At 42.2% G+C, this 24,825-nt stretch overlaps 1 protein-coding gene and 1 long non-coding RNA gene across 2 annotated transcripts in view; one reads left to right on the forward strand and one right to left on the reverse strand.

The window, feature by feature from the left end:
- Window positions 1–1,023: 1,023 nt before the first annotated feature.
- LOC145657404 (uncharacterized) lies at window positions 1,024–8,527 on the reverse strand. Its single transcript, XR_014123042.1, has 5 exons — window positions 7,985–8,527; window positions 6,196–6,258; window positions 4,277–4,565; window positions 3,770–4,038; window positions 1,024–1,419 (listed from the first exon to the last, which is right to left on the reverse strand). It is a non-coding gene; the product is annotated as an uncharacterized LOC145657404 (long non-coding RNA).
- Window positions 8,528–19,215: 10,688 nt separating this feature from the next.
- LOC145657358 (NLR family CARD domain-containing protein 3-like) overlaps window positions 19,216–24,825 on the forward strand; it is a 45,600-nt gene continuing 39,990 nt past the window's right edge. The window contains exons 1-3 of the mRNA XM_081711715.1: window positions 19,216–19,438; window positions 19,848–19,955; window positions 21,856–21,969. Of these exons, the coding sequence (XP_081567841.1) occupies window positions 19,906–19,955; window positions 21,856–21,969 (164 nt within the window). The 5' untranslated portion in view covers window positions 19,216–19,438; window positions 19,848–19,905. The remainder of the gene's footprint in view (window positions 19,439–19,847; window positions 19,956–21,855; window positions 21,970–24,825) is intronic.

Raw genomic sequence — 24,825 nt, forward strand, 5'->3', positions numbered from 1 at the left:
TTAATAAATACAAGAAATAAAACCAGAGAGTCTTTGTTGAAGAAGGTACTGTAATTGCTTTTTGAGGCCAAACAATGGGAGGAACTTTGATGGAAGGTGATGGTAAAAAATGACTGAAAACCACACTGCTGTTCTCAGGGAGCCTTCAGCTTACAATTTATTTTTTCCTTCTTTGTAGCCAATTTTTCATTCCAGTTAAATTAATTTTAATTATATCAAAGATAATTTTATTCCATGCTCTGATGCACTACCTTTATACTAAAATGTAGTTTTTATTAAAGTTCATCTGTAAAAATTCAATTTAGGTCTAGAGGGGAATCTCAACATATCTTTTTCAGAAATAATTCCCTTACACAATGACTCTGCTTTTGACTGGAAATATCACAACTGACAAAGGCTAATGTTAAAAAATAAAGTGCCAAATAAATTACTGCAAAATAATAGCAGTGAGGCTGTTTTGGGAGTTAATAATTGATGTAACATTTTGTGTGCAGATATGGCTAAGAACAAAACAGCTCAACTCCACAGCTTTTCATTTAACTCCAAATAAAACAGTCTGAGGTAAGCCATTTTAAAGTTTCTATGAATGTTTCACTACTTTCCGATGTTTTCATTTAAGCTTAATGGTGCCGATGTTTTCACTTCAGCTTAATGGTGTTTGTTTATATTTATACACTGCAGTAAAGCTTTTGGACAGTAAAAATACCAAATGTTTCTTGGCTGGCTGGGTTGAGCTGCTCCAGTAAATCATCCGGAAGTGAGATAAAATCCCGAGTTGATTCATGTGGCATTGATACCTAAACTCTGTTGATTCTACATGTGGCATTTACACCTAGACTCTACATTCTACATATATGATGGCATATATGGCCATTTCATGCTCTAAATACATTTCAGCACTCTCATACAATGCTGGTTGTGAAATATTAACAACACTCCATTTTGTTTCTTTACAAACAAAGAAACACTATGATGTAAATGAAAATATACAAAAATATTACCCATAAGACATCAGTGGAAGCTTTTACATTTTAATTAACAAGGTAAACATATGTTCACATTTCTATTCATGAGAAAATATGACTCAGTCAATTAACTAACTTTCCATTTTAGGTAAACTGAACCACACAAAATACAAGGAAGATATTGATTCATGATGTCATTATGGAATTATAAAGTGATTCCTGATATAAACAAATAAGTAAACAACTCCACTAAACTGAAAACCTTTTTATTATTAAAACCATTATTTCAAACATTTAACTTAAAATTCCTCTGAAATGTATTGTGAAACAGGATTAAAGCACCACTTTCACAGAGGAGCCTTGATAATCTCATTGATAATCCAGTCCAAATTGTACGCATGTACAGGTTGTTGCAGCGTGTTAGGGGGAACACCAGTGCATCTCGTACAGGGACCTGTATGATGCCAAGGACATGGAGAAGAAAAGGTTGGTACTGAATTCATACTAACAGACAGAGCAGCGTTGAACGCAGAACATTTTGCAGTTACAGTGTTTTGTTAATCCAGCTACATCCAGGTGAGGCCTGGGAGCAAAATGGAGGTGAGCGGCTGGACACAGACACGCTCCACACTCGTGGTGTCCTCCTCCCACTGTCTGCCTACTGCACCAACGCTCCACCTGCCAGGTGTTACTGCTTGTGTGGGGAGAGGTGTATGTGTGCGCGAGTCACTTTGAACTCCTTGCTGGTGGCTGAAGTTAATGGACTGAATGAACTCAATAAGTATAGAATCAAATGTCTGTCTTGTAGTTTGGCCTGACTGTAACTCATTTTGTTGTAATGCAGCCTTAATGGACTTGGACGTGATGTGAGAGGGTGTAACAGGGGCTCAAACCCAGGTCAGATAGGTACTGACACCGATAGCCTACTGGGTGAGCAACCATGCGCTAACGATGGCAGGCCCGTGTGTGAAACAGTTAGATCATAGAACAGGTAAAACAAGAAAAGTAAATAACCAAAAGGTGGGGAGTTGAACCCCGGCAGCTTTGTTGCACAGCAAACAAACTCCCACTAGATCGCAGCAGCTATAAAACTACCTGCGCATATATTGCCCTTCAAAGGAATGGGGGACGACAAAACTAGTGATAAAACTAAACACCATGCCGAGCGTGGGAAAAGGGAGAACCAAGGACACCACGGGAAGAATGGCAGCCCCGATGCACAGGGGAGAACCAAACTAAAACTTCCCAAAAAAAACAGAAAACAGAGAGGAACTTCAATGGTCAAGGGGAGCCTTGAGAGAGAGACAGATTTTTCCAACATTATTAAAAAGTGGAAGGACAGTGGGGAAACATCTTCGAGGAAGGAATGTGGTCGGGGGGAAAAATATTGAATGATCGCGATCAGTGATCACTTAAACATGTTGTGAAATCAAATTGTAGAAAAAACAGTAGAACTCAGGGATATGTTTAATAGTGAAAGAAAAAGCATTTCCACATGCACAATGCAAAGGGAACTCAAGGGATTGGGACTAAACAGCTGTGTAGCCTTAAGAAAACCACTTGTCAGTGAGGATAACCGGCAAAAACAGCTTCAGTTTGCTAGGGAGCATAAAGATTGGACTCTGGAGCAATAGAAGAAGGTCATGTGGTCTGATGAGTCCAGATTTATCCTGTTCCAGAGTAATGGGCGCATCAGGGTAAGAAGAGAAGAGGCTGAAGTGATGCACCCATCATGCCTAGTGCCTACCATACAAACCTGTGGGGGCAGTGCTATGATCAGGGGTTGCTGCAGTTGGTCAGGTCTAGGTTCAGCAATGTTATGTGCCCAAAGAATGAGGTCAGCTGACTACCTGAATATACTGAATGACCAGGTTATTCTATCAATGGATGTTTTCTCCCCTGATGGAATGGGCATATTCCAAAATGGCAATGCTAGGATTCATCAGGCTCAAATTGTGAAAGAGTTGTTCAGGGAGCATGAGACATCATTTTCACACATGGATTGGCAACCACAGAGTTCAGACCTGAAAACCATTGAGAATCTTTGGGATGTGCTGGAGAAGACTTTGCGCAGTGGTCCAAATCTCCCATCAATACAAGATCTTGGGGGAAAATGAGTGCAATTCTGGACAGAAATAAATGTTGTGACATTGCAGAAGCTTGTGGAAACAGAATGCCACAGCGAATGCATGCCATAATCAAAGCTAATTCATATTCATTCATACACAACTCACATTGATACCGGACAGTTTTAGAGTATCCAGTCATCCTAACCTCCATGTCTTTGGGAGGAACCCAGAGGAAACCTAAGCAGTCACAGGGAGAACATGGAAACTCCACCCAGATAGGGACTCGAAGACTGAGAGACAAACATGCCAACCACCAAGCCCTGCTGCCGAAAACAACCAAGTGTCCCAAATGTACATAAAAAAATTAAATACAATAACCCTCCCTAACTCCCAAAAACTAATAAACACAGGGAAAGAACAGAAGGCCAGACTTCCCAACTACGCAGTACTACTATAATGCACTATACACAGATTAATATTTACAACAGCACACACATCCAGAAATGTGAGAATCCACCTCAAAGAGTCCAGTGAAAATAAACCATGTCCACATTCTCTATTGGGGATATGCTTAGACAAACAGGACCTCAACTAAGACAAAGACCTAAAACTATGACAGTCAAACTAATGCTGAACCACGGCTGTGCACGTAAACATAGTTACTGACACCATGCACACCCGCCTCCCCAACATAGTAATTCTAGGCAACATTAAAATCACAGTAACCACACTTACCTTCCACAGTAACTGTGTATGTCTGAATAATCTCTTCATTCTTAGTGTCTCTGATGATGTAAACTCCACTATCAGATGGTGCAGTTCCTCTCAGCTCTACAGCAGTGTGTGTATTCAGGTTTACACTTCAGTGAGTGTCCATCCACTGTGCAGATCTGTCCACTAGAGGGAGCAGCTGCATCTGGGCTGTTATAAATCACCTCAACTGACTCTGATATGAGCAAGTGCAGGACCAGAGGTTCACCAGGCTTAAACTGAAGAATTCCAGGCTGTGGAAAAAACAATTAGAAACTTCAGTGTAATAAACAACTGATTTGTAACCTCAGAACTGCAAATCTGACAAACATTTAAACATTACATACAAGCTCCTTCTGTTTTCCCCCACATAGAAAACTTCACAAACATTAGATATGTTCTACTTTATTTACCCCAGATAAATAAAGTTCTATCTGTCTACATAAATAATGGTATAGTAACAATAACTAGATAATCCATGAGGACACTTACCCTCTATCCGCAGACTCACATCACAGATGTCGTTACCACTACAAGCGCAGGTGTACCAGGTCCTCTTAGTGTAATCAGCATCAGTGATGGTGAGGGAGAGATCGCCCTTCAGGTACTGATCATGGGACATGTGAAATCCCTCCTCTGACTGGCAGGATGTCTGGTTACACTGAGCCAGAATGTCAAGTTGTTTATAGGACACAGTCCATATGACCAGACCAGAACACGTCTGAGTGCAGGGGGAGAGTAGCAGCATCATGAAGATTCACTTTTACTGAAGGAAAAGAGCCTGAAAGACACATTATGAAAAGAGAGTTTAAAACATTATACTGGTGCTTGAAAGTTTGTGAACCCTTTAGAAGTTTGCATGATACAGCATATATAATACACCCCACACAAAAATAATTCCCTACACAACTGAACCACAGTGCCACAGTGGGTTTTAATGAAAAAATATCGGATCGGTAATGATATCAGGTGACATTCCAATGCAAGATATCAGTATTGAATCAGTAGAGAAAAACTGGCATCATACCAGCACTAGAAATAAAGTAAAACTAAAAATATCAACCATTAACTTTGGCTACTTAAATATTCTTGGATACTCAAAGATGCATTTCTATGTAAGAGCAGAACTGACTGATACTGCTCATTAGTACGGCTGCAGGGACATCTGTGCCTTCTATGTCTGTGTCTACATGACCATTCTGGTGATCTTTTAATTAAAGGGTTCTGAAATGCAATTCTATTAGCAAAATGATAGGGAATCTGTCCAATGAAATGTGTGACTAATATTTTTGACTCTGGGGGCGGGCCTATAGCATCCTGGCCCTTCTCAGTGTTCTGAAGAAGGGACTATGACATTATTAATAAAACATGTACATGTCCATGCTACTGTAACGTTCGTATTGTGAGAGTGGAATGCCAAGACATGTGTCCTCAACTAAATTGGCCTTTATTTAAACTAATAAAAATGAAGAATAACGTCAGACTCACCAAACATTAACAACACAACGACCCTATACATTAAGCTTCTTGTGTGTTCACGTACGATACAAGATACACACTGGGTTAAACACTGACAACTTCGACAACACAACACAAGACTTATATACACGCATGACCATTACACACAACAAGGATCAGGTGAACGACACGAGAGGGCGTGGCACTACACACACACACACACACACACACACACACACACACACACACACACACACACGCGCGAGAGGGGAGGGGCCGTACCGTGACAGAGCCCCCCCTCAAGGGCGCCACTCCCTGCGCGCCAGCCCATCGGGCTACGGCTCCAAGACCAACGCCAAAAGGTGCCGGTGGAGGACCGGACAACCCACCAAGGGCCAGCGCAAGCAGGGAAGCAGGGGGAAGGACAGGGACGCACACACTAACGGGATTTAAGCACACATGTTAACAAGGAACATAACTACAAACAGGTGTAACATGGACAATCAATACATCAGGGGCGTGACAATGGACAGACACACACAAGGGGAGGAGTCTAGGAGAGGGGGCCGTGCCGGGACAGCTACCTTAGCCAGCTGACTATGAATGGGGTCTATGAGTGAGACAGACACTGTAGTTATACAGTAGGTAGGTACGACGAGCTGAGCATCCACAGTGAGTTACACAGTACAGTTCTCATGAATAGCAGCAATGCAGTAAACATGTTTACTATTCATTTAAATGTGATTAAAATGGACGACATCATTGTTTACACTGTCTAACAAAATGAATTATTTAAAAAAACCCATCAGAATTTATTAATTTCATATATTCATTTCACATATAAAGAAGGTTAAATAATAAATAAAGGTCAAGCAGGTACATTAGTCCAGTTCACACACCAGAATCAAGAATAAAATTCTGATGACCAAATAGAAACCGTTCTGTGCACTTACCAGCTATGACTGTCAGCAGCTGTAACAGCAGAACACAGTGACACCTGCTGCAGGACAGCATGACTGAGGAGACAAAAGAGAACCCAGTCAGTACTGTACAGAGGAGACAGGAGAGCCCAGTCAGTACTGTACAGAGGAGACAGGAGAGCCCAGTCAGTACTGTACAGAGGAGACAGGAGAGCCCAGTCAGTACTGTACAGAGGAGACAGGAGAGCCCAGTCAGTACTGTACAGAGGAGACAGGAGAGCCCAGTCAGTACTGTACAGGTAAAAGCAGCTGAGTAAATCTCAGGGTGATCACTATTAGGAAAAAAATCAATAATTTACATAACCTGATTACACCACCTGCTATAAAATAAACAGGACTAAACTGCTAAACAATATTAGGAACAGGACTAAAGCACCATCTATCCCACAGTAGAAACAGGACTAAACCCCACTATACCTCAGCAGCACAGTAATCCTCCTTTACCAGAGGGGGTTAGTCCAGGGTCCAGAACATCACAGTCCTGCCTGCCTGTACGTTGTGTCACTGTTCAGCTCCCTTATTCCCAGCAGTCATGCTGTGTTTGATATTTCTGGCAACACTAAACTACTAATCAGACGGGATTCATTTTCCAGTCATGAATACGTAAAGCAACTTTACCACAAGACCTCTAGAGGGTATGACAGACTCACACACAGGAGCAGAAACCTCGGCATAAACTACAGACATGTCAGTGCGTAACGCTGCTGGACATTTATTAACATTAAACACCAACAACAAAGGTGGCACTCACATATAACAGTTACAGTAAATGACTACACTTAACATTAAACTAAGAACACATTAACACGTGACTACACAAACTAACGTTACGGCTCAGAGAGCGACATTAACACAAACGTAGTGAAGGAGCTACAGGCCGCGCACACTGACAGTTTAAACAGACATTCAACATTAAACCCTGTGCACGTGTGTGTAATCCCGGGGGGCGTGGTTACAAGCACGGCTGTGAATCCCTGCACGCAGCAGGCTGTACCACGTGACTCGTGGGGGGCGTGACAGTGGGACTGGATTTACATATTGGATCTGGATCTGTTACCGTCTCACTACTACACCCACGTGTGATACGTTGCTTTAGCGGGTTGCAAATTCTTAACACACATGAGATTTTGAACCCCGGTTCTGTGGTTATCGGCCTGCAGTTTCCCATCTGATCCAGCTCATGAAAGACTTGATGAGCCAGAAAACCTGAAACTGCCCGCCAGTGGGTGCAGTTACCAGCCTTAAATGTACATGACAAACATGATACATTGCCCAGGTTTACTAAGTTAGCGCGGTGCCTCCAGAAATGTGTCTACTACTATGCTGATAGTAATAAATCATTTTAAACCCCCTCGTGATTAAGGACCCGAATGATTCACAGGTTAGTAAATACCCCAAATGACTTTACTTTTTTTTTTTACAGCATATATCCCTGCACAAAAGAAAGCAATCGCGAAATAACAGAAGCAAATCACAAACAACGAAAACCGATTCAAACCTATTAACGTCAAGACAAGCGGCGGGAAAAAAAACTCAACGCGAAAAAAATACCAATATTTATATTTCGCTTACCCTCAGAGGCTTCAGTTGCAAATCAACCAATTAAATAAACACGGAAAATATACGCTCAATCATAAATAGTCAATACAGCAAACGTGAACCAGAGTTTGGCTAAATCCAGCGTAGTACGGGGTGTAGTGTTGTATATCGTTGTGCAAAATGAAGCGTCTGAGATACCCGGGGCTGGTTGGTCGATACTCACAAGTCCATGACTCGTATGGAGATGAGCCGTAGCGCCACAACAAGCACCTACTCGCGTCTCCTCTCAGCTTCTCACACAAGTGCGATGATCGTTGTTAAGACTCTGGTCCTCCTCATCCATCCACACAGCAGCAGCGTGGAGAGTTCAGTCTTCCCTGAGAAGCAGCCAGTTCAGCGGTGCAGTCTGGAGCTGGAGCTCCTCCACCGCATACGGCCAACTCTCCTCACAGAACCGAAACACAGACAACGTCTACCGAAGTGAGAATATACTTTCACGCTAACAAACACTGTTAGACTTGAAAGAAAAATGGGAAAAGTTACAGTTTTGGCCTATATGCAGCGTATATTAAGTATCCAGCAACCGAAACTTCAGGGGAAAATTGCCGATGTGTCGCTCCCGCTCGAACGCCCCAGTCTGGTCCCGCCTCCTAATCACTGATTGGTCAACGACAACGTCGCTCAATCCTAGCAGCCATCTGATTGCTCGCCTTGGTGAGAGACTGGCCGTGCCAGCAAGAAAACCGGCGCGAAACTCGAAAAGAGTTCTGGGAAGTAGAGTTTTTAACACTCAGTACAACAATAATAAACAAATACACAGTAAACAATATGGAATTCCTTCCCTTTTTTAGGGTCTTTACACGTGGATTTGTGTCCGTGCCTGAGTCGGGCTACAATGATCAAATGACCACAGAGTAGCCTGGAAATAGTGAAAAAAAGGGCGTGTTATGGAGTCTGAACACTGAACTCTTGCCAACAAATAAGGTAGAGTATTTTAAAAGAACACTGCAACAAGAATAAAGAAAAAGTTATACATTGATGGCATTATATCAGTTCTGTTAAAGCTGTTCACAATTTAGAACTTAAATTTAAAATATATCAAATATTTTTGCTCTTAAATGTGACTTAGTAAGTTGTGTTCTGGGTGCATTCTAAATGTATTCTGAATATATTACTGTTTTATGTATTGTAATAGAATACATCACATTATTCAGCCATCAAAGTATTCTGCCAAAACCTGGATGTATGTACCCACATCAGCAATGAGATTTTGAAGACATGCGCAACAATCTATTTAGTTTCATCGGTTGCTTTTATTGAAACAACAAATGTCATGTTTTTAATGCGATGGAACAGTTTTAAAAGCTGGAAATAAATTGGCAGAGTGCCGCTGTCCGATACCTAGGAACCAAGGTAGTACGCACAAGTCAACCAACTAACTAACTAACTACCTAATTGAATAAATAAATAAAGCTACCTTGCCAACCAGATGCACAAAGCACTTTGAGGTTTTGACCACCAGATGCCGCTATTGTGCACTGTATCATGAAGCTACGAGTAATGAACCTTTTTTTGATACAGTTAGGAAGAAAGCGCCAGTGCGTTTGCCATCACTACTTACCACGCTGTGCCAAGCGGCGTTCCTGTGTCCAGCAAAAATCTTCTAAAGCAAATATCTTGTATACCATGTTAGTAATACCACTATTATTATAATTTTAAATCACTATATGAGATAATGAGACATTATGAAATACATGTACATCTACTCTGCTCCTAACCAGAGACATTATAATACTATAAAGACTTTGTCCTGCCTCACTGTCTGTGTCCAGAGACATAATACAATAAAGACTTTGTTCTAACTCACTGTGGAATTAAACACACTAGCTAACTTCCTCCCACCACCTATGAGTTTAGAATCATCAGAACCTGGATGTAATCTAATAACCAATCAAATCATGTCTGTTTTTGAGGCCTGGGTTAATATTATGACCAGGTAAACATTGACTACTGAAACAAGAAACACCCTGTGGTGTTACTTTAAAGGGACCTTGGTTATCTTTGTGTTTGACAGGACATGTAGACCTGCTGCCAGCAGGGTGTTAGAGGTGTTAGAGGTGTGCTGATCACATGGAACTTTAACATCTGTTTCTGTTCTGTTTTTTTAATTGTTTACTGGGTAGAAAGTAATTGTTTACTTTGGACACTTGGTCATGAGTATCTGTAAATGTATTACAAACCTCCATGGAGAATCTATCCACACTCCCAGGAGCCTAACCATTGACTACTTGTTCAAGTGCTTGCTTATACAACTATACAGTCATTTTAGAAACCATGTATATTTCTTTGAAAAAGGTATTTCTTTGGCTTTGGCTAGAGAAAGAAAGAATCCCTATTTGTGAGTCTGGTATAGTGCTGACCTGTTAATGGTACTGTACTGATCTAGTTCTGACCTAATACCTGCATAGTAGTGACACAGTACTGACCTGGTACTGACATAGTACTGACCTGGTACTGGCATGGTTGTGGGTCTTCTGCTTGTACAAGTTTGTGTTGCTGGAGTTGTTATATGTGTCCGTATCACTGTTGAGTTGAGAATATCCAGCCAGGCATCATCATGAGGTGAGAAACTGACTACCGCTGAAGAAATACATTATGAGGTCTGTACTACATATGTAGTGATGAGATACAGTATGAGCTCTGTACTACATATGCAGTGATGAGATACAGAATGAGGTCTGTACTAGATATGTAATGATGAGATACAGGATGAGGTCTGTACAACATATGTAATGATGAGATACAGGATGACGTCTGTACTACATGTAATGAGATACAGGATGAGGTCTGTACTACATATGTAATGATGAGATACAGGATGAGGTCTGTACTACATATGTAATGAGATACAGGATGAGGTCTGTACTACATGTGTAATGATGAGATACAGGATGAGGTCTGTACTACATATGTAATGATGAGATACAGGATGAGGTCTGTACTACATGTGTAATGATGAGATACAGGATGAGGTCTGTACTACATGTAATGATGAGATTCAGGATGACGTCTGTACTACATATGTAATGATGAGATACAGAATGAGGTCTGTACTACATGTAATGATGAGATTCAGGATGACGTCTGTGCTACATATGTAATGATGAGATACAGGATGAGGTCTGTACTACATATGTAATGATGAGATACAGGATGAGGTCTGTACTACATGTAATGATGAGATTCAGGATGACGTCTGTACTACATATGTAATGATGAGATACAGGATGAGGTCTGTACTACATAATGATTAGATACAGTGTGTTTCAGTGAGGGGGGCAAGACTGATGATGATGATGATGATGATGTAACATTATACCACTGTGCTGTAGAATGAATGCCTTTTTCAAACATTTCAGGTATAAGAGTCAGGGTTTTCAGTGCCCTACTTTGTTACACTCTTCCTATATGACTGAGTATTTACTATTACTATATATGAACATGTATGTCTGAGTAATCCTTATTGCTCTGTATATTCCTGCAGGTCTGAGTAATAATTCTTACTCTGTTTTGTCATGGTTGTCCTCATCTCAGTCTTCTTAACAATCATGTCATGCTCTGTTTTGGCTCTACAACTTGGTTTTCTATCCATGGATTTTACATGCCCCGGTTGGTGACAAAATTGACAGGGCTGTAACACTTCTAAGAGGAGTGTGTGTGTGTGTGTGGGGGGGGGGGGGGGTGTACACTTTCCACACCATGACACTTTCTCCATGAACCCACTGAAATCTAACAGCCCTTTAGTTTTCTAAGATAAGACCTATATTTTCATGCCCAGTGTGTGTGTGTGTGTGTGTGTGTGTGTGTGTGTGTGTGTGTGTGTGTGAGGCATGTACAAACTAGCCAAGGATGAGACCAACACCAAGAATCTCTGCATTTATCAATTTACTTGTACCATAAAAATCAATGGCAAGAGCACATAATTCAAAGCATAAGAACAATTCTGGTAACTGAACATAAAGTACAGGTGGACGCTGTAGACGGTGCCATAGAAACGAAAATAATAAAACAGCTTCCCTGCCTACCACATACCTTTCCTGATCTAAAATGCAACAAAGCAGCAACTGCCCCTAATCTACCAGAGCTATACATTGAAGTCACCTGTAACCATGTTACCTGACTTGTCCACACCGACAGATAGTGGGAACATAACAGCAATCTCATATGTAAACTAAACAGTATCGTTTGTACACTGTCACAAGATGCCTTTAGCAATAACTCCAAAGCATGGCCCGAATCAGCGCCACATACTTTCGCAGGAGATCCACCCTTAAAGCAGTAGTCCCACCTCCATCCACAAAGCCCACAAAGCTTCTTATTGGTTTACCTGTAACAGGGAAAAGCAACCAATACAAAAAACACAAACGTGCACACGTGGCATGTATCGATGCATGTCACAATATGGCTCCCTCCTCCCAGACGCACGTGTGTGTGTGTGCGCGTGTGTGTGTGTGTGTGTGTGTGTGTGTGTGTTTGTCTACTTGGCAACGCCCTCCCCGTGTATCACACCTGTTTCTCGTTTCGTGCCGTTACGGTTTATATATATAAAGTCTTGTGTAGTCGTTGCTGGTTGTCAGTGTTTAATCTTATGTTAGCCTGTGAGCTACAGTGTCTTTTGTTGTGTGTAAATAAACGTCACTTTGTTTACACGGCTTGTTCCTGCATCCTGCCTAAACCCCCGCGTTACAATGGGCTTCTTGGATCTTTCTGTTGGACCCCTTGTTTGGTTGCTCCACCTGTTCTCTGCTGCTTCTGGTTGTTCCTTGATAACTCGTGTATATGTTCCTTGTTAATTCTTTCTTTGGCCACAGCCATTTTTGTGGGGTGCACCTCTGTGCGGCAGCAGCAGGGAAAATTACTCCTGCTCTGAAGAAATCTGATTTTCTTTTGGCTTTAGAAACTAAAAAGCCTACTGCGACTGACAGAATTCATGGCAGTGAACTGAAGGTGAAAGCCCACAAACGATATCACACAAATGCCTTTACAAACTCCAAACAACTGAATATAACTGGGCCATGACAACTATCACACACACACACTCACACACACACACACACACACACACACACACACACACACACATACACACACACACACACCACTTTCACAAACAGCCTTACATACAAACATGTAACACACACACTGACATACAAATTCAGCACATATTCAAAACACACAAAAACACACATTTGCTCGTATTTGGTACCTACAGAATCACTACAGAATTGAATCTATTCTGGTCTCATTGTTGAGTTACTGTAACTGGTGATGTAACTTTCAGGTTTGGGTAAGCATTTTCAGGGCCTTATTCGTGTTTTGATTGGCTGTTTAACCGATTGGATGGTTATGATTGGCTGTATAACACTCTGGATGGCTTTGATTGGCTGTTGCAGGGCCAGGCGTGTGTGATGGATCTGAGAGCTCTGCAGTCTAAAGAGGCGAAGCATCTGCTGACTACAGCCCAGTGGACTGAACTCTGCCAGACAACAGCAGACCACCTCCGATAGGTAGAGTCCAGTCCCAACAGGTAGAGTCTAACCTCAGCAGGTAGCATCCAGCTCAAATGCATCTCACACAGTTAGAGTACAGTTTAAAACCAACTCCAACAGGTCAAGCTGAACTCTCCCATTTTTCAGCCTTTATCTTACACACCTGATCCAGGTGATCCTGGTCTTATGAAGTGAGTGGTTAACAGGATCAGGTGGGTTGGATGTGGCACTGACCCTTTACTTTAATTCACAGCAATGTTAATCTGGGTTTAGTAGGCTGACACTGTGCAAACATGAACTGGTTTCCGTAAAGTGAGTGTGTGTGTGTGTGCATGTGTGTGTGTTTTAATGCATTCATAAGTGAAATGAATGTCTGTTAGGCTGAGTAAGAACTGTTTGGGTGTGTAGTGCTTGGACTGGGGTCTGAGGCTGCTGAGATGGTGGTGGTGTCTCCCCCACTGTGGGCTCATCACTCTGAGCTGAAACAGTTTGGCGTCTGTTCTGTTTCCTCCAGAGTCTCCAGCACACAGAGTGCAAGAACAAGGCAGTTCATGGGAAGATGGTGAAGGCCTGGAACTCTGCCACTTCCTGGTCAAAATGGTTCTCAGTCAGGTACAGAAACCCCGTTTATGTCTTACTCTAGACTGAGCATTCTAGAAACACTCGTGATTCCACTCTAGATTTATTTCACACTGGCTTTGTTTGCCCTACCGCTGTAGCATAGTTGTTTTAATTAAGTCTTAATTAGGTTTGTAGTGGCAAGGCTAAAATTCTGTTGTTCTGATCAGAAGGTGGAGGTGAATCTGGACTCTCTCTGGAATGTTCTGAGGTCCATGAATTCTGAGGGGAGTCTGCAGAAGGTTGGGCAGCTAGAAGATACGTGCTGGAGTGTGATGAAACTCTTCAATATTCAGTGAGTTACACATGCAGCTGCACTCACTCATAATTGTCACAGTCTGAGACACAGGGCCTAAGATATCAGTAATAGAGGACTGATAAGTGGAGCTTAACCCTGAGGCAACCATAAACCCTAGCTGGACTCTCATCATAAACACGGTCAGCTCAGCTGTCCTCTCATCACAACGTCTGGTCATAAATAGATGTTTGTGGGGCTCCATCTGAGAGCAAGAAATGCAAAAACCGCAAAAAGCTCATCATACTGGAGGGAAAAGACACTACAGTCACCCTGGCAACTGCAGGGGGAAGGGTTGAAAGGGGGGGAGAAGAAGAAGAAAAAGAAAAATAACAAGAAGAGGAAAGTGCAGGGAGGAGAAGAGACACAGACTCCACCTCCTGTTAAAAAGGCCAAAGCTCAACAGCCACAGAGCAAGAAGCAGAGAGGGAGGGACAGACAGCAGGTCAGCACTGAGTGAGGGACACACAGGGACTGAACAGAGGAGCAGGACAAAGATTCTGAAATGGACCTGTGTAGACCAGTGCACATCAACCCTGCTCCTGGAAATCTGTCTCCCAGCAGTTTAGCCCCACCCCCTGCTCCTGGAGATCTGTCTCCCAGCAGTTTAGCCCCACCCCCTGCTCCTGGAGATCTGTCTCCCAGCAGTTTAGCCCCACCCCCTGCTCCTGGAGATCTGTCTCCCAGCAGTTTAGACCCACCCCCTGCTCCTGGAGATCTGTCTCCCAGCAGTTTAGCCCCACCCCCTGCTCCTGGAGATCTGTCTCCCAGCAGTTTAGCCCCACCACCCCCTGCTCCTGGAGATCTGTCTCCCAGCAGTTTAGCCCCACCCTCTGCTCCTGGAGATCTGTGGCAGTGGTAGCTCAGTGGTTAAGGTACTTGACTTGTATTTGTAATCGGAAGTTTGCTCGTTCAACCACTGTGGCCCCACCACTGCCAAGTTGCCATTTACTACTAAATGTATTAGAGTACAGTGGTGATTTGGGTTTTCAGATCAAGAATCCTTGCATAACTCTCTTTTGTGGCCAACAATGGCTTATGAGTGTGTTGTGAGAAGTGTTTAAGCATAACATTAGCAGGTAAGCACAAAGCAAGGCGAGGCGAGGGGACGGATGCAAGTGCAGAGAGAGTTTATTAACAAACAAACATAAATAAACATAGTTGAAACAGGATAATAAAGATAATGAAGGTTAGGAACCTCACATACTGAACGAATCGAAGGACACACCATACAGACATGGTTCACCAAACCTACAACCAACCAGACAAACCAAAATAACCCACAATGTGGGAAACAAAACACAGGGCTTAAATCCATGATCTAATGGACGCTAAACAAGACACAGGTGTAAATCATGAGGGGCGGAGAAAACGAAACTAAGGAATGGAATAACAACAAGGAAGTAAAGGAAAACAAAGAGGCGACAGGGAAACCATGGAAACAGGGACACCAGGAGGGTGGCCAATCGTGACACTAAGTGAAGCTTTATTTTCTTTTCACTTAGTGTACTGAAGTAGTGTATAAGACTAGTAGGCTATGAGTTCTAACATCCCAAATGGAAGAAGATAACCTGCTTATACTGCAGTTGTCAAGACTGTTCCTGAGAGAGAGAGAGAGAGAGAGAGAGAGAGAGAGAGAGAGAGAGAGAGAGAGAGAGAGAGAGAGAGAGAGAGAGAGAATGTGTCACTGGGTCTTTAGGTTGGATAATGTCCTGGGTCTCTGAGGGGCTCAGGGTGAGTGTAACTAGTCTATTGAGAGATAGCGTGTTACAGATACTACACCATCTCAGATTGAAGAGACATTCACATTTGTACCAAGAGGACTGAGCATGGGAAGGTCATTTTTTATCATTTTTTTGTGCTCATTAGAGTTAAGTGGCCATTGTGTTTGAATCTGCCCTGCCATGTATTTTATTTTTGTGTTCTAGTGTAATTAGTATGATTATGTGGGATTTTGTTGGATGGGGAATTTTAGGTTTATGAAAGGAATAAGATGAGAATAGGTTTGTTATATCCATTTTTATCTTCTCTTTTCTATTGTTATATAGAGATCTGTGTGCTAAAAGGTAATATGTCAATTATCAACTTTCTTGTAACCAGCAATACTAATACACATTTACTGTCATTCTTTTACTGTTAGACTGTGTTCTGTGTTCTATGTGTTCCATGTTCTGTGTTCTATGTGTTCTCTGTGTTCTATGTGTTCTCTGTGTTCTATGTGTTCTGTGTTCTATGTGTTCCATGTTCTATGTGTTCTCTGTGTTCTATGTGTTCTGAGTGTTCTGTGTGTTCTATGTGTTCTGTATTCTGTGTTTATTATACAAAAATAATCTTCTTATTTAGGACTCCTAAATTTGTCTTATAATGCAGAATATTATGTATTAATGTTATATGGCGTTATCTAATGTGATTGTATCTAATGTGATTTAATAAGAAGTTTGATTCTCTGAAAAAATCCACACCAAATGTAAAATCTCTAATTGGTAGTTGTGTTTTGCATGAATTTAAATGTTTTATTATTATTATTATTGTTGTTGTTGTTGTTGTTGTTGTTGTTGTTGTTGTTGTTGTTGTTGTTATAAGTACACCATGTAGTTTTCTGTTGTACCAAATACTGGTAAACTAATAAATTATTTTTCCACAATACTTGAAATAAACACACACACGCACACGCCCCGCATTCAACCATTAAGAAGATTCTTTATTTATCAGATGCACAACATGTCATGGACGTCCACACACTTACATGCTTATCGTGAGGATGATTCTCTGTCTAAATTACAGTCATCTGTAAGTTTGATCTACAAACAAAGCGGTATGTTAAATTCCGAAGTGTTTCATCGTGCCGACATAGTGGAGATTTACTCTCAGCGCAGCCGCAAAACAAGTTCGTGTAGGCGGGACTGTGAATCCATTGACTGTATAGACTGCTTAGTCTATGATTGGCTGCAGCAAAATGATGGACAGCTAACTTTGGCTGATGATTGGCTTAACAAAAAATGAATGTTATAAGAAATCGGTTGTGTAATTGGCTTCATACGAAAATGATTGACATGTGCTCTACTTACGCCCACTGGCGTTCCTGTAGTCCCTCCCTTCGCAAGAAAATGAAAGTATTTTCTTAACTGTTGCCGTTATTGAAAGTTGGACGGATTGGAGATACGCGCGTTTAAAATATTTCACGGTAAGTTCATCCTATTTGTTAAAATGCGATGTCGGTGCAGTTTAAACAGCGTGTTTTGTACATACATAGTTCTGTGTTAAATCGTCGGTTCACCCAAAAGTGGACTAAACGTAAAGATTAAAGTCCTGGTGAAGTTAACGGTACGCATCTAAAATGACGGACACTAAAATGGCCAACGCCAGTACGATCGCACAGTTATATTTTTAAATAATAGTAATAATATAACTGGCTCAGATATACGTTGTCAGTTATTGTAAATCTCGATTTTAAGTCGTAGTTAGTCAGTAATCTTTCCAAATGCTTCCAGTTTAAACTCCTCTGGCCTAAACGTAAAGTTGCTGCTGTAACGTTTGCTTTTTTACAATTAGTTTCCTGTTCAGTTTCAGCCATTTTTTAGTGTTGTCCAAATCCTCAGTGGACAGTTCAGATTCCCTGTATAGTTCATTATCTTTATTATTAACTATAGTTTGGGATGGGACGTTCAGTACTGACGTTTCTACGCTTGTTTGGAGTTTCTGAAGCGCAGCGTTTTGAAACACTGATCCAAAGTGTGGCTCAAAGCGGCCATGTCACGTGACCACGGCTAAACGAAGCTTGTGTTTCTACAGGTGTGATACAGAACCTGCCGCTCCTGGCTTTGACTGACAGTGTCTGAAACAAACCTGATCACACATCTGTCTCAGTCACAAACTCTATGAATACTTACAAGAAAACACACCCAAACTTTGAGGGTTTTGTGAGAAGAGAGAATTTGAGAGACTGAGAAATTCAGTGTTGTCTAGATAGAAGGTTATTAATAGGACATATTGACTGATAGACTAGTGAGAGACATCCAGTGAGCAGTAGTTAGGATAGATATAGTGACATTAATATATAGAAAGTGTATGTAGAGAGAGATCCTCTGGTTTACTGACAGGAGTGATGTGCTGTACATCCACACATTTATATAATGGTAAAAACACCTGTGCATGCTAGCAACATGTCTTCTATGTGAATGAATCTTTTCCAAGACTGAGGAGGTAATTTGGGAAGAGAAGAAGCCCCCCAAATAGCAGAACAACAAAAATTTCATAATATAATATAACAATAAATATATCATTTTGAGACATTGTTCCTTTATTTTACTATGAAATCTGTTCCATACAGACAATTCATTAAATCGGTCTGCACTTCATACACTACAGAGTTCATGTGAACCCACAGAACCCCACAGAGTACATGTGAACCCACAGAACCCAACAAAGTTCATGTGAACCCACAGAACCTAACAAAGTTCATGCAAAGCCACAGAATTCTACAGAGTTCATGTAAACCCACAGAACCCATGTAGTTATTTATCCCAGTAAACATACCGACATTAAGGACAAAGATACCACACCTATAGTGTACTGTAAATGTAGTGAACTACTGATGTACACTGATTAAGGACAAAGATACCACACCTATAGTGTACTGTAAATGTAGTGAACAACTGAGGTACACTGATTAAGGGCATATAACAGACATGTTGACAGGACTGCTACCACTGTTTCCTCACTAATGTGTCTTATTTCAATGTGTTGTGACTGCACCACTTTATGTTCCAGATAGTTTCTGTGATGAAAGGTCACAGTTTTATATTTCCAGCACAGACTAGTGTTGATAGATTCTGTCTGTTGTCTCACTAACATACCCTATGTAGTGTTCTATATAGACCCGTCTGTGTGGGGGAATGTGAGTGAGTGAGTGGATCATTACAGACACAGCCTGGGTTTATATTTGACTCGTTGTCTGTGGTGTGTGTGTGTGTGTGTGTGTGTGTGTGTGTGTGTGTGTGCATGCTAGAAATGACGCGGTTGCTCCTCTTCCTGTTGTGCACGTTGGACCTTTACAGTGTCAATTTGCACCTCTTAAATTTTGTGGACAGTCATATGTGATGGGTGTCAGAATGTCATTCTCTGTTTTTTCAGGGGTTAGTTTTGGCTTTGCACTGCCACCTACAGTTCTGGAGATGACTGCATGGATGAACACACTAGTATAAATACATCGCAGGTCTCTCAATATGATGATGAATTTACACTTGAATTTCTTTGTCATTGGTCATGTTAAATACTAGTTGTGCTGGAGATGTGGGGTTATTTGATGTTTTATTTGATGATGGTCAATTTGCCTGTGCTTTAAGACAGAGTGCACATATACAGGCTGTTATGGTATCAGTAAACATATATGTAAATATATATATATATATAGCATACAGCATAACTTGTTCTCATACACATGTATTGCACATTGTATTGCTTACATCTTTATATTATTTTATATATCTGTATTTTTATATTTTCTTATTTTTTGCTTCATGTTTCATGTTTGGCAGCATGCTTTTTATTTTTTAATATGTTAATGTGAGTTTTGTCAGGCATTGATTGTGTTGATTCACTGTGTGTGTGTGAACTGTTGACAGGGAGCAGAGAGCAGCATCTCCAGTGTCCAGCTGTGTGTGTGTGAAGAGGAACAACTCCATGATGGAGCCTCATAACTCCAGCAGTGGAGGAGGAACCTCTGACCCAGCGTGAGGAGCTTTCCATCAGCACTTAATCTGAGGAAACAGGAAGAGGGACTATTCAGGATAAATGAGATGTAGTGAAGGATGTAATTACTCAACACTTTCCTCATCTTCATCAGGGTAGAGAGAGCAGAGCCTCCAGCTCCCAGCTGATTTACTTTCACTATTCAATATCATCAGGAGGTGGAGTGAGAGAGCTACCCAGCCAAACACACACACACACACACACACACACACACACACACACACACACACACACACACAAACACACACACACACACACACACACACACACACACACACACACACACACACACACACACACACACACACACACACACACACTAATCCCTGTCAGTCATCCTCAGCCATTCCCCTGCTCTCCATCTCCCACTTATTAGTTAGAAGTTCTAGTTATTCTCCCCTTCACCTGTTGCCACTTCCTCTACATATTTAAACCAAGTTCTACTATCAGTGCTGTTCTAGTTTCTGTTTGTGTGTGTGTGTGTGTGTGTGTGTGTGTGAGGTATGTTTGTGTAGTTGCTGAAGGACAGGTGTGATGTGGGTGTGTGTGTGTGTGTGTGTGGCATGTTTGTGTTGTTGGACAGGTGTGGTGTGTGTGTTCCTGAAGGATGTGTGTGTGTGTGTGTGTGTGTGTGTGTGTGGTATGTTTGTCTTGCTGAAGGACAAGTGTGGTGTGTGTGTGGTATGTTTGTGTAGTTGCTGAAAGACAAGTGTGATATGTTTGTGTTGCTGAAGGACAGGTGTGATGTGTGTGGTGTTTGTCTTGCTGAAGGACAGGTGTGGTGTGTGTGTGGTGTTTGTCTTGCTTAAGGACAAGTTTGGTGTGTGTGTCTGGTATGTTTGTGTAGTTGCTGAAGGACAGGTTTGATTTCTGTGTGTGTGTGGTATGTTTTTGTAGTTGCTGAAGGACAGGTGTGATTGTGTGTGTGTGTGTGGTATGTTTTTTTAGTTGCTGAAGGACAGGTGTGATGTCTATGTGGTATGTTTGTATTGCTGAAGAACAGGTGTGTGTTTTATTGAAGGACAGATGTATTATTTGTGTAGTTGCTGAAGGACAAGTGTGGTGTGTGTGCGGTTCGTTTGTGTTGCTGAAGGATAGGTGTGTTGCGTGTGTGTGTGTGTGTGTGTGTGTGTGCGATGTTTGTCTTGCTGAAGGAGAGGTGTGGTGTGTGTGTGATATGTTTGTGTAGTTCCTGAAGGACAGGTTTGATTTCTGTGTGTGTGTGGTATGTTTCTGTTGCTGAAGGACAGGTGTGATGTGTGTGTGTGTTTGTGTGTGTGTGTGTGTGTGTGTGGTATGTTTCTGTAGTTGCTGAAGGACAGGTGTGATTGTGTGTGTGTGTGTGTGTGTGTGTGTGTGTGTGTGTGTGTGGTATGTTTCTGTAGTTGCTGAAGGACAGGTGTGATGTGTGTGGTGTTTGTCTTGCTGAATGACAGGTGTGGTGTGTGTGGTATGTTTGTGTAGTTGCTGAAGGACAAGTGTGATTGTGTGTGTGTGTGTGTGGTATGTTTGTTTTGCTGAAGAACAGGTGTTTGTCTGTTTTTGAAGGACATGTAATGTTTGTGTCGTTGCTGAATGACAGCTGTGTGTGTGTGTGTGGTTCGTTTGTCTTTGTGAAGGACAGGTGTGCTGTGTGTGTGTGTGTGTGTAGACAGGTGTGATATGTGTGTGTGTGTGTGTGTGGTATGTTTGTGTACTTTCTGAAGGACAGGTGTGTGTGTGTGTGTGTGTGTGTGTGTGTGTGTGTGTGTGTGTGTGTGTGTGTTTCTAATCAAGTGTCCAGTGAGTGCAGGTACCAGGTGGAGTTGATTGGGTAAGAATGTTGTGAGTGTAATTGGTTGTTCTCTAATGTGATTTATTTTTACTATTCAATATCATCAGGAGGTGGAGTGAGAGAGCAGCAAATCCAGCACCCAGCTGTGTGTCTATGAAGAGTGATGCATCCATGGATCCTCCTCCTCTATTCAGCAGTGGACCTGTGACCTCTGTCCTACGGTGAGTGACACATTACACACTCAGATTCTTTCATAAGATTTGTTCCTCCCAGTGTGTGAGGGAGTGAGGTTCCCCCAATAATACATCAATAATACCCCAGTAAACAATGGCACTATTCTACAGCTCAAACTAATAAGGTGTGTGTGTGTTTGTGTAGCTGCTGAAGAACAGGTGTGGTGTGTGTGTGTTGTTTGTGTGTTTTTGAAGGACAGATGTAATGTTTGTGTAGTTGCTGCAGGACAGGTGTGCTTTATGTGTGGGTGTCTGTGGTGTTTGTCTTGCTGAAGGACAGGTGTGGTGTGTGTGTGGTATGTTTGTGTAGTTCCTGAAGGACAGGTTTGATTTCTGTGTGTGTGTGGTATGTTTCTGTTGCTGAAGGACAGGTGTGATGTGTGTGTGTGTTTGGTATGTTTGTTTTGCTGAAGAACGGGTGTTTGTGTGTTTTTGCCGGACAGATGTAATGTTTGTGTAGTTCCTGAAGGACAGGTTTGATTTCTGTGTGTGTGTGGTATGTTTCTGTTGCTGAAGGACAGGTGTGATGTGTGTATGTGTGTGTGTGTGTGGTATGTTGGTCTTGCTGAAGGACCAGTGTGGTGTGTGTGTGTGTGGGTGTGTGTGGTATGTTTGTGTAGTTGCTGAGGGACAGGTGTGATGTGTGTGTGTGTGTGTGTGTGTGTGTGCTATGATTGATTGTGTTGTTAGACAGGGGTGTGTGTGTGTGTGTGTGTATGTGTGTGCGTGGTATGTTTGTGTTGTTGGACAGGTGTGGTGTGTGTGTTCCTGAAGGATGTGTGTGTGTGTGTGTGTGTGTGTGTGGTATGTTTGTCTTGCTGAAGGACAAGTGTGGTGTGTGTGTGTGTGTGGTATGTTTGTGTAGTTGCTGAAAGACAAGTGTGATATGTTTGTGTTGCTGAAGGACAGGTGGGATGTGTGTGTGTGTGGTGTTTGTCTTGCTGAAGGACAAGTTTGGTGTGTGTGTGTCTGGTATGTTTGTGTAGTTGCCTTAGGACAGGTTTGATTTCTGTGTGTGTGTGGTATGTTTCTGTTGCTGAAGGACAGGTGTGATGTGTGTGGTGTTTGTCTTGCTGAAGGACAGGTGTGGTGTGTGTGTGTGGTGTTTGTCTTGCTGAAGGACAGGTGTGGTGTGTGTGTGTGTGGTGTTTGTCTTGCTGAAGGACAAGTGTGTGTGTGTGTGTGTGTGTGTGTGTTTGTCTGGTATGTTTGTGTAGTTGCTGAAGGACAGGTGTGATTGTGTGTGTGTGTGTGTGTGTGTGTGGTTCATTTGTCTTGCTGAAGGACGTGTGTGCGCGTGGTATGTTTGTGTTGCTGAAGGACAGGTGTGATGCGTGTGTGTGTGTGTGTGTGTGTGGTATGTTTCTGCAGTTGTTGAAGGACAGGTGTGATGTGTGTGTGTGTGTGTGTGTTTGTGGTATGTTTCTTTAGTTGCTGAAGGACAGGCGTGTGTGTGTGTGTGTGTGTGTGTGTGGTATGTTTGTTTTGCTGAAGAACAGGTGTTTGTGTGTTTTTGCCGGACAGATGTAATGTTTGTGTAGTTGCTGAAGGAGAGGTGTGATGTGTGTGTGTGTGTGTGTGTGGTTCATTTGTCTTGCTGAAGGACGTGCATGTGTGTGCGCGTGGTATGTTTGTGTTGCTGAAGGACAGCTGTGATGTGTGTGTGCGTGTGTGTTTGTGTGTGTGTGTGTGGTATGTTTTTGTAGTTGCTTGAAGGACAGGTGTGATTGTGTGTGTGTGATTGTGTGTGATTGTGTGTGTGTGTGTGTGTGTGTGTGTGTGTGTGTGTGTGTGGTATGTTTTTGTAGTTGCTGAAGGACAGGTGTGATTGTGTGTGTGTGTGGTATGTTTTTGTAGTTGCTGAAGGACAGGTGTGATGTCTATGTGGTATGTTTGTATTGCTGAAGAACAGGTGTTTGTTTTATTGAAGGACAGATGTATTATTTGTGTAGTTGCTGAAGGACAAGTGTGGTGTGTGTGTGCGATTCGTTTGTGTTGCTGAAGGATAGGTGTGTTGCGTGTGTGTGTGTGTGTGTGTGTGTGTGCGGTGTTTGTCTTGCTGAAGGACAGGTGTGGTGTGTGTGTGATATGTTTGTGTAGTTCCTGAAGGACAGGTGTGATTATGTGTGTGTGTGTGTGTGTGTGTGTGTGTGTGTGTGTGTGTGTGGTATGTTTCTGTAGTAGCTGAAGGACAGGTGTGATTATGTGTGTGTGTGTGTGGTATGTTTGTGTAGTTGCTGAAGGACAGGTGTGATGTGTGTGGTGTTTGTCTTGCTGAATGACAGGTGTGGTGTGTGTGTGGTATGTTTGTGTAGTTGCTGAAGGACAAGTGTGATTGTGTGTGTGTGTGTGTGTGTGTGTGGTATGTTTGTTTTGCTGAAGAACAGGTGTTTGTCTGTTTTTGAAGGACAGATGTAATGTTTGTGTCATTGCTAAATGACAGCTGTGTGTGTGTGTGTGTGTGTGTGGTTCGTTTGTCTTTGTGAACGACAGGTGTGCTGTGTGTGTGTGTGTGTGTGTGTGTGTGTAGACAGGTGTGTGTGTGTGTGTGTGTGTGTTTGGTATGTTTGTGTACTTTCTGAAGGACAGGTGTGTGTGTGTGTGTGTGTGTGTGTGTGTGTGTGTGTGTGTGTGTGTGTGCGCGCGCGTGGTATGTTTGTGTTGCTGAAGGACAGGTGTGATGTGTGTGTGTGTGTGTGTGGTATGTTTGTGTAGTTGCTGAAGGCCAGGTGTGTGTGTGTGTGTGTGTGTTTGTGGTTCATTTGTGTTGCTGAAGGACAGGCATTTCTAATCAAGTGTCCAGTGAGTGCAGGTACCAGGTAGAGTTGATTGGGTAAGAATGTT

The sequence above is a fragment of the Electrophorus electricus genome, chromosome 1, assembly GCF_041902795.1.
Source record: "Electrophorus electricus isolate QZ-2024a chromosome 1, ASM4190279v1, whole genome shotgun sequence".
In the NCBI taxonomy this organism is placed as follows: domain Eukaryota; kingdom Metazoa; phylum Chordata; class Actinopteri; order Gymnotiformes; family Gymnotidae; genus Electrophorus; species Electrophorus electricus.